The sequence below is a fragment of the Marmota marmota genome, unplaced genomic scaffold (assembly GCF_001458135.2).
Source record: "Marmota marmota marmota unplaced genomic scaffold, marMar, whole genome shotgun sequence".
Classification (NCBI taxonomy): Eukaryota; Metazoa; Chordata; class Mammalia; order Rodentia; family Sciuridae; genus Marmota; species Marmota marmota.
This window is the reverse complement of record NW_026000001.1, coordinates 3,242,823-3,252,810: the sequence shown is the minus strand read 5'-3', so window position 1 is coordinate 3,252,810 and position 9,988 is coordinate 3,242,823. Positions and strand designations below refer to the sequence as shown.

General features: G+C 63.8%; 1 protein-coding gene across 1 annotated transcript in view; it reads right to left on the bottom strand.

Moving 5' to 3' along the window:
- The window catches only part of Ano1 (anoctamin 1), a 108,484-nt gene that overhangs the window by 55,236 nt on the left and 43,260 nt on the right, over positions 1–9,988 (bottom strand). Inside the window, 3 exon segments of the mRNA XM_048807613.1 lie at positions 1,948–2,038; positions 3,284–3,435; positions 4,155–4,253. Coding sequence (XP_048663570.1) covers positions 1,948–2,038; positions 3,284–3,435; positions 4,155–4,253 — 342 coding nt within the window.

Below are 9,988 nucleotides of genomic sequence, written 5' to 3'. Positions count from 1 at the left end.
CCAAGCCCAGAGCCCCTCCAGCGGCCACCAGCCTGCGCCCCTGGCCCGGCCGCCACCTGCTCCTGTCTCCTGTCTCTGTCGCCCGCTGTGCAGCGGCTGGGCCTTCTGCCCTCTCTACTGCCCCTCCAGGGTCTTCACCTGTCCCACACAGGCCCACGGAGCAGCTCCCTCCCCCACTGTCCCCTCCCCCTGGACCTCCCCTTCTGCCCCGTGCTCATGTGCTCAACACCCAGCTGCAGGCACACAGCAGGTGCTCAATAAATACCTGCCAAATGAAGCAACCACTTTGCTTGGATGCTCCTAACATCCCTGTCGACAGCAGATTGCCTTGCCCTGACCCCATTCTCTTGTGACCACCTCCTCCCTTCTACACAGTCAAGGTCCCCATTCACAGCTGTCACCATGACCCCATGTCAGCCTTTCATCTGCTCTCCCACAGTCAGCCCCTGGAAGCTCTAAACAGTTCTGAACACACCCAAAACCCTGCTCTGCAACTCTCTTTGGCTCCCCAGTGCCTTCCAACTGACTTTGTAAGACCCAGGACCAGCACATTGGGCCCCTCCCCATTGGGTGCTGCTCTCTGACTTCTACCTACAGGCTCGGAATGGCTGGAGGGCGGGGCCGTGAACCTCCACACCATGGCTGTCAGGGGTGCCCTGGAGCACACTGGGGTCTGTAGGGAGCAGACAGTGGCCCTCCGCCCACCCAGAAGTGGATGCAGCCAGGGCCAACGTGGTGCTCACGGTAGCCATCACCCAGGGACCACAGCCTGAACTGGATCCAGCAGGTGCCAGGGAGCTGGCTTGGGGCTGTGATCTTCGCCCCTCCCTGTCAGCAAGGCCGGATCCACACATGTGCACCTGCCCTGAGCTCCCGGGAGCGCTAGGCGCCTAGAGATGGCAGAGGTCAGGGTGCAGAGACTGCTGAAACGTGACCTGGGACTCCGCTCACCCAGGTGGCTGTTCCAATTTCCCTGTCACCGTGATGGAGAAGCGACGCTATTGGGGTTGCCAGCGTGGTGGTTCTCCCAAGCGGCTGACATCTGAGGGACGTGCTAGCCCCGAACCCGTGCTTATTATCACGAGATGTAATTGCAAAAGTCCATCAGCAGCTCCATTAGTAATACCAACCACAGCGGTGCCTTAGTTCCCAGCGCGGTGCCCACGTGACTGTCCTGCCGGCCGCACCAGGGAGCAGGCAGAGAGCCTCACCTGGACTGACAGGACCCGCCCGAGGGCACAGGGCTGGGGACGGGAAGAGGGTGGACAGGACCCGGGCCGCCCCAACGTGACCTGTGCCACGGTCCTGCAGTTGGCCGCCTGCCAGTCTGGGGATGACAGTGGCGAGGGCTGGTTATCTGCCCCAGGTCAACCAGGCAGTGTCCTCTCGGCCCTTGGCCTCTGCCTGGCCAGCAGGCTGGGCGTCTAGGCAGGGAGGAGAGAGCGGCCATGATTTGGCTGCGAGGCTAATTTCTTGTTTAGATAGAAATTGGGGCCTGAGCCACGCACAGCCCAGCTTGGCGGGGGCACAGTTGGCGGCCGATGGATAAACAGCAGGCTGTACCTTGAGCAGAGCAGGGTGGCCTGCTCGGATTTCAAACTGGGTTTGCTTTTCTGGCAAAGGCCTGGAAATATATCCAAACGCATGAACTTGGCTCCCACTGCCCATTCCTCCTGCTCAGACAGCCGCGCCAGGGACCCACAGCTAGGCCTGGGGAACTCGGGAGCCGCGAGAGGCCCCCCAGGTGTGGGACTGCACAGGTCCCCCTCCCTGCCCTCCTGTTGCTCTGTCCTGTCTCAGGCTCCTCCTCCTGCTGGCCATCCCCTGGGTCACTTGCTGCCCTCCCAGTTCATTATCCTAATTATTTCTGTCACAGACAATTAGAGGCGGCTCCCACCCAGAGGAGTTTCACTGAAATGAAATTATCTCTGCCGTCCCCAGGGCCACCCTGCTGGTGAGGCCATTCCACGGCGTGCTACTTACTATGGAGCTCCGGGTTTTGCTGTCGAAAAAGGAATCCTTATCAGAGAGGTCGAATCTGTTGAAAGACAGGGAAGGAGACGGGCCGCTTGTTAGATGTGAGACTGTCACATGCCAGGCACGGTCTGTCCACCTGGGGCACCAGGGGCAGGCTCTGCCCTGGACAGGGCTCTGAGACCCATGCTAATGGGAAGTGGGCCCAGGGGCAGGAGTGGCCTGAGGCCTCCCTGAAGATGCTGCTCGCCCAAGGTGACATCCTGAGTTGGTAGCACTTAAAGTCTCTGCTTCAGCACTGGGGGACAGGGACAGTATCATCCTACTGTGAGACAGGTCCGGTTTCGAAAACAAGCAGTTGGGGTCTCAATGTCATGGATAGCACGGAGACTGTCTGAGGCTTCCCAAGAGCAGAGGGGACCTGGGAGGGACAGGGCCTCCCTCTCCATGGACTCTGAGGAGAGCTCAGCCCTGGCCAGGCAGGGAGAGGGCACCACCTCTGATGCCCTGCTCTGGGCTGGTGGGGGAAGCGGGGCTGGGGTGGCTTCCTTCTCTCTGGGCAGCCTCCACCCTCCACCAGGCAGGGTGGCCCAGTGACGTACGTGTCCCAGGGCAGCAAGCCCAGTCCTGGGCAAGGCTCATGCATGCCCTGCCCCTTTGTCCACCCATGAGGCCTGAGGTGGCCTCTGCCCTGGGACGCACCTTACAAATGCCCCTGGGTCCCCAGGCCCGGGGGTTGCGCTCCTCCTCTGCCCCGGCTCCTGTGCCACCCAGCAGGCCGGGCAGAGGCCGTGCAGCCACTGCCGACCCAGGTGGCCACGCCCACGGCCCTGGGGAGCAGAGGAGGCAGGAGGTTCCAGAAGGGGCGCGGCACTGCCAGGCAACACCGCGTGGCTATGGGTCCCCAGGGCCGTGGGACGACACTGGGGACGCCTTCCGATCCCTTCCTCCCTGAGCTGCTTGGCTTATGGCTGCCCAGGCCACAGCAGGGGTGGTCACTGACCTGCCCCCCAAGGGCCCGAGCCGGGCAGGAGGAGGACGCCGGGGTCTCTGCTCTGGGGCCCAGGCGAGGGCCCAGGCGATTTTCCTAGTGCCACACCCCAGTGAGCCCCTCCCTCAGCTTCTCAGTGAGCTCAGAACCCACGGCCACGGCCACTTCTGGGCTCAACAACTCCAAGCCCCCTCAGGACGCGAGCCCTCCGAGGCCCAAGGCCCCCTTTCCTTGGGAGAGGAGCATCAGCGTCACCTGCAGGAGTCACGCTGGAGGCTGGGGTCAAAGAGCGGGTCCTGCGGGGAGGGGCCCACTTACAGGTGCTGCTTCTCCCGGGAGAAGGGGTAGGAGAGTCTCTTCATGGTCTGGGGCCTGTGCTCGGCCACCCTGGGCTGGATGGGGTCTGTGATCTTCTGCAGGACGGAGTTGATGGTCTTCAGGAGGCCGCGCGTCTCGCTCATGTGGTACATCTGCAGAGGGGGGACAGGCGTCACGCTGCGGAGCCCTGACCCCGGGCCTATCCTGGATGCCCCCAAGCTGGGGCGGTGCCTCCTGGGGACAGCACAGGGCTGGGCTCCCTTTCTGAACCAACCCTCCACGTTTCAGGAGCATCGGGCCAGGGGCTCAGTGGGGCCACACTCCAGAAAACCTCTCAAACTTGTTTTTTTGTTTCCAAGGAAGGGATCCGAGGGTCTCAGTGGAGAGAAGCCACTGACCCCGCTTCAGCCCCCGGCCAGTGACGCCAGGCTCAGCCTCACTGTCCAGCTGCCCTCCAGCCACCAAGTATTCAGAGACCAAGAGGACCGGTCAGGGCAGGACATGTAATCATGCTGGATTTGATAAACAGCCGAGACCCCCAGGCATTAAAGACCCCGCTCAGTCTGCTGCGTCTGAGCTTGTGACCCATCCCCAAGGCGGGAGGCAGGCTTCTGTGCGCCGACCTTCAGGTGGGATGTGGTCTGGGGTCTCTGAACACCACCCAGCACTGGGTCACGTTCTTCTCCACGATCAGGACGTGGACACCCAGGAGGCTCCGTCACCCCTGAGCCTCGCTGCCCTTCCGGGGGTGGCAATTGAGACCCTGGCTTTTCTGAACAACTCAGAGCCTCGTGGTGAAACACCCTGTGGCCAGGCGTCTGGGTGACACTCAACCCGCGGTGTATTTTGGAGGAGAAGCGTCACCACCAACCTTCTTTGTTGGCATCTTCAATTTCAGAAACTCAGCCTCTCTACAGAGCACACTCCAGGGGGCGTGGATTTTGACGAAGCCAACCCCGTGGATTTTAGTCTAGAAAGAGAAGAAGGATCTCGGTCAGGGTGGGCCGCGCCTGCTGAGAGCCCCGTGTTCTTCTGGGGTCCTGGGACTACGGGGCAGCTCCTGCGCGGGCTGTCGGTGCCCATCACCCACTTCACCCGGACACAGCTCGAGGGCTCCCTGCAGATGGTGGCAGCACAGGGGCTAAAGGGACTCCCCCAGGTCACTGCAGAATGTTTAAGAGTCAGGAGGGCCTAGTGGGGAGCACTGGGGTCAGAGGCTCCAACCCAAAGGGAGTTTTCAGGGAAACTGAGTCGAGGGCTCCCAAAGCAGCCCAGGCCGCGGACCAGGGCACTCAGGGCCCCCTAGGTCTCTGCCCATCCTCTGGGCATCTTCCCTCCACAGCTGGGGCCACCTCCGCCTGCTCACAGCCACCTCCTGGGGTCCTTGTCTGCTCAGGCCTCTTTCTCCCGCGAGCCACCGGGTGCAGGCCCAGGTTCACGTCCCGGCCCCCACTGAAGCTCGGACAAGTCTCTTCTCCCTGGTCCTGAATAACGGTGATGAACAGGCCACAGGTGCACTGCAGCCAGGGTACACAGCAGCGGAGCCAAAGCCCGGGTGGGGGACATCCAAGAGCATGGAATCTGCAGCTGCAGAGTTCACGCCCCCAGCGAGAGCAGAGCCTGAGGGGTGTGTTCCCAGGGGCCTCACAGCTTCTGGCCTGGTGCAGAGGTCCTGAGGAGCCATGCTGCCCTGGCGACCCTGCACCAGCTTGGGGAAGGGGACCCCTCCCTGACACCAGGTCCTTCTTTTGCTTCTCTCGTCCTTCTTCTGCTGACCGCCCACCAGCAGGCATTAGTGTTGGTGATGAGACTCACTGTCACACCCCGTGGTCTCCCCCACCCGCCCCAGCACAGGCCTTGGTGCACCTGGACGTGGCCTGCTCTGCCCATAGGAGCTGGCCACCCACAGTAGGTACCCCACCCATGTATGGGGTGCATGAAAGAGAAGAAGGACGGGCAGTAAGCGGCCATGGATGTCCACCAGGTGCCTGCGGCCAGCCCCGCCTTGCATGCGTCATGGCGGGTGAGGTAGGCCTGTGGCTGTGCTCACGGTGCATAAGGGAAACTGAGGCACAGAGGTACGAGCAGGCCAGCATGTTGCATTAGTGTCCTGGGACTGCTGTGACCGAGCCAAGGGGCTCCGAGCAACGGAGACACAACTCCAGTCCGGAGGCCACAATCCAAACTTAAGGTGTGTGCAGAGCTAAGCCCTGTCCAAGGCTCCGGGGCACGTGCTTCCTGCCTCCCCAGCTTTGGGGCCTCCAGATGTTCCCTGGCTAGTGACCATGCCACTCCAACCCTGGCCTCTACCATCTCCTGGCCGTCTGCCCTCTGTGACTCTGTGCCCCCTGTGTTCCTCCCTCCACTGGGTTTAGGGTCTCTCTCCTACTGGGCTTGGGGTGGGCCTAAGGCTTCCAGAAACGCCTCTCTACTTCCCTCTGCAAGACCTTTCTTCCAAACGAGGGCACATCTGCGTGTGCCCCGAGGACGTGCGAGCCCCTCCGCCCACCCCCAGGGGCCTGGCAGCTCCAGGCCTTGTGGAGACTTGTGCAGGAGCCTGCCTGAATGGTCAGGGCCAGTGTGCAGAAGCACAGGCCTGGGCGGGGCCTGAGCTGCTTCAAGGGCACGGAAGGACCAGGGCACTCCAGGTGCAGGGCGGATGGCCTGGCTCAGAGGTGGGCAGGGTGGGGCACTCCTGGGGAGCCTGGAGCCCAGGGCTGGAAGGTAGCAGGCACGGGCCTGGACGCCCTCTGGGAACCATGCGTGGTTCTTGGCATGGGCTGGGAGGAGGCCTCCCAGGGCCCTCAGGGGTAGAGGCCTCAGTCCTCCAGCTGCCCTGGTTCGATTCCTGCTCTGCCCCTGTGTGGTCTCTGGCAAGTGACTTAACCTCTCTGTGCCCATTTCCTCATCTGTAAACGGAGCAATAAAAAACCCAACTGACAGAGCAAGGGGCCTCTGGTGCCCATAGCCGTCCCAACGCAGTGGCCTGACTGGCGGGAGCAGGCTGAGCTCAGGACAGCCTCTCCCTGACCACAAGGCAGCTGAGACCACGCCTGCCCTGCTGAGAAGTTCAAAGCATTTCCCCAGCCCAGCCACAAAGGGTCTCCCGGTACTGGTGACTCATAGGCTGACATCATGGGACACCCCTGAGTCAGGGGAGAGGGCCGTCCCCAGCCACATGTGGTAGAGTCTGTCTTCTGTTACAAACCCAGATGGATTTCTGTGCACTGCTCACCGCAGGCGGAGACCCAAATTCTGCCCTCAGAGTCCACCGAGGTGTCTGTGGAGGTGACCAGGCCAGCATCTGCTGCCACCCCTCCCCCCAGGAGAGCGTGCTCCCTGCCTGTTGAGGGGGGTCCCTCCAGGGAAACATCTGGTGAGATTTGGGAGAGGGGTCCTGGGACCGAGTCAGGAAAAAACACGTTTTGAAGCGCGTACCCAGCATGGCACAGCCCCCCACGGCAGGAAGACCCAGGGACAGCCGGGCCCCTCCATCCCCAGCCCAAGACCCCAGGGGGGCAGGTTCTGTCTGGCTTGGCCCTGGCGTGGGAGTGTTTGAGGCCACAGATCCACCAGTGCGGAGAGTCAGGCCTGGGGTCGGGGGAGAGGGCACAACGCCTGGCAGGTCACCAGGCTCTGTGCGGGACAGCACCAGGACCCCCGAGTCCCCAGCCACAGGAGGTGGGAGGCGTGGGCAGGCTGAGCAGAGCAGAGTGGACACTTCCATCCCGAGCCCAACGCACACGAGCTCTGAGCTCCCCAGAGTCGTTTGGGTCCCAGTGCCCTCCCTCAGAAGATCACAAACAAAAACGCAGAGGTCCCTGTGGGAGACTTGTGGTGGCCAGGGACGCCAAGGCGCCCCTCCCCCAGCCCTCCTGCCGCCTGTGGGCCTGCACGTCCATCAGGGGGCCAGTGGAGGGCTCCCACGGCTGGCTGGCCTGGCATCTGCCTGCCCTTCTGCGGGCACCGGCCTCGGGTGAGATGTGACCGGGGCAGGCTGTGCCCTGGGCTGGAGGGCGGTGTCTGGTGTTTGCTGAGCAAGGGGAGAGGGCAGGGGGCCACCTTTACAGAGCACCCTCTGGGCCCCAGCTGGCCGCCCCGGCTCTCAGCCCTCCCCCTCCCCCAGCCCCCCGCTGGTACCGAGGTCCAGGGGCTGGGAGGGCCTGCAGGGGGTGTCACACAGGAGCTCCAGTTGGGCTCCTCCTGCCCTCCACTCACGGTCCCCGAGGGCACAGCACGGCCTACAGGCCAGGGATGCCCTCAACACGGGGCTCGGGCCTACATGAGGCAGAGCCCCCGCTAACTGGACATTCCCCGTCTCAGTCATGACTGGCCATGTCCACGCTGCACAGGGAGACCTGGCAAGGCTTGGGACAGAGCCACCAGGTCCTGTGTCACTTCCCTCAGGGAGAAGGACTCCTTCTAACCCCTTTTGACCCCGTGTCCAGTCTCAGGTCTCAGGGCTGCGGAGACCAGTGGACGTGGTCTCAGGGGTGGACCAGGTGCGTTGCTGGTCTCCACGCAGGGACAGGCTGTGACACCTTCATCCTCAGCCCTCGACCTGGCTCTGGCCCAGGCCCGCCAGACCACAGCTGGCGCTGCAAGACAGACCTGTCAATCAAAGGCCTTTGCTGTGGGCGGGGAGGCCGGATCAGCCCCCGGGGGAACAGGACAAGGTGCAGATGAGAAGAGCAACCAGGTACCATGGCCTCCAAGGTGCCCAAGAACCAGGAGAATGGCAGGGCTCACAGGTGACAATGTGAAGGAGCACCCAGCACCGAGTCCTCCTGGGGCAGCTACTGACGTGGTCACCTGGGCAGAGCCCAACCACAGGGGCGGGGGTCAGGAGACCTCCCCACAGGTGGGCCCTGGAGGTCACTGTCAGGTGCCCCACAAAGGAACAGCATCCTCCCGCAACCCCAGGGGCTGAGCAGGAGGCAGGCCTGGTGTGGCTCTTGAGCTAGACAGTGGCGGTCTGTCCACCCTGTGGAACCGGCAAGGCTACCATCCGCCTGACCCTCCCAAACTCAGGCCCCTCACTCTCGTTTGTCCTGAACAGAGAGAGAAGACGGGGGCAGAAGGGGAGGGGGAGAGCCACCGAGAGGGCACGCGCCTTCAGCCACAGCCCTGGGGCCACCCTCTGGACAGGGCACCTTCATCCCAGGCCTGGGAGCCCTGCAGGGTTCCAGAGGTGGGTGACCAGCAGAGGAGCATGGGACCCAGCCTGGGGCGGGGCCGGGAGCCCCACCCATACTGCACCTGTGCCTGGGGAGTCAGGCCCCAGGTCAGCTCCCCCGACCTCGAGGAGAAGAGACGCTAAAGGACGGGAAGTGACAGACGACAGCGCGGCTTGGAGAGGAACCAAGCTGAACTCCCAGGCATAAATGGGGAGCCTGAGGAGGACCGGAGCCTCCTGGGGCTGCAGGCGCCCCCGTCCCTGGTGCAGGCGCTCCCGGCCAGCTCGCCTCCCGCACAGCGGCCACGGAATTCCTGACCTAAGGGCTGCCGCCTCCCGCGGGGCATGGACACCACAGGCTCTCAGGGCTGCGGCCAGATGGCAAAGGTCCCCCAACACCACTGCGGCCCCCCGGACACCATCCACCGGGGACTTTGAAGATACAGCTGAAAAAGAAAAGTCCAGAATCCGCTGCCACAGAAACGTTTCCACGGCACCAAGTCACCAAAGGAGCCACCAGGGGCGTCACCCACAGCTCTGGCCCTAGCAGAAGACTCGGGAGACAAAGCCCGCGGTGACGGGGGTGGCAGAGACACCACCGGGACCAGGAGAGGCCCTGAGACGCCTGCTCTTCCCACAGGGGGCTGCGCAGGGCGGCTGGGCAGGGCCGTGGAGGAGCCGGGGCCAGGGGTCAGGAGCCAGCCTTCTGGGCCAGCCCTGGACCAGGAGCTCTGTCCCCCGCACCCCAGTCCAGGTGGCATCCTGGCCTGGCCCCTTGCTCCAGGCTGGGCAGCCATGGGCCTGGGCAGCTAGCTTCCAGACCCCCAAGCCCTTTTCTCTGTCCTCAGAAGCCAGAGAGACCTGCCACTGGCTGTCAAGGACCCCAGCCCCGCCTCCTCCGTGTCCAGGGCTGTGAGGAGCGACCCGGCCCCAGGGCCAGCCCACCGAGCCCAGACCTGCCTCTAAACCTGCTGTAAGCAGCAAGGGCCCTTCCCTTTCCCGTGACCAGGGCATCCTGCCTCTGTCCTCCCCGGTCCCCTGGAGGAGGTTGGGTGGGAGCCCCTGAGCAGGGGGACCCCCTCAGGCTTGAGTCTGACCCATCTGGCAGGAAGCAGGGCCCGGCTGCTGCTCTTGCCTGCGCCCTGGGAGTGGAGAAGAGAGGCCCTTGGCCTCGCGGGAGGCAGGCAGGTAGCTACGGCCCTGCGGCCAGCCCCAGGCCCACGCCAGCCCCTTACCCTGGCCTCCAGTCCAGGGGACTTGCCGCTCGGCTCCTCATTACAAATGGGGATTCTGAGGCCCAGAGAGGGTGCCTCTTGACTCGGGGAGCAGCTGCCTTGGACCTGAACCCGCCTCCCCAGCCCAGGGCTGTGATCTCCTGCAGCTTGGGGTGACAGCCGCCCCCTTCCTCCCACAGAGCCACAGCCACTAGCTTTTCAGGGGCACCATCTCAAAGATGGGGAGCAGATGCCCCCAGTGACCGACAGCCGGCTAGCCCACCAGCCCCAGGGAAGCCCGCCCAGAGACGGCAG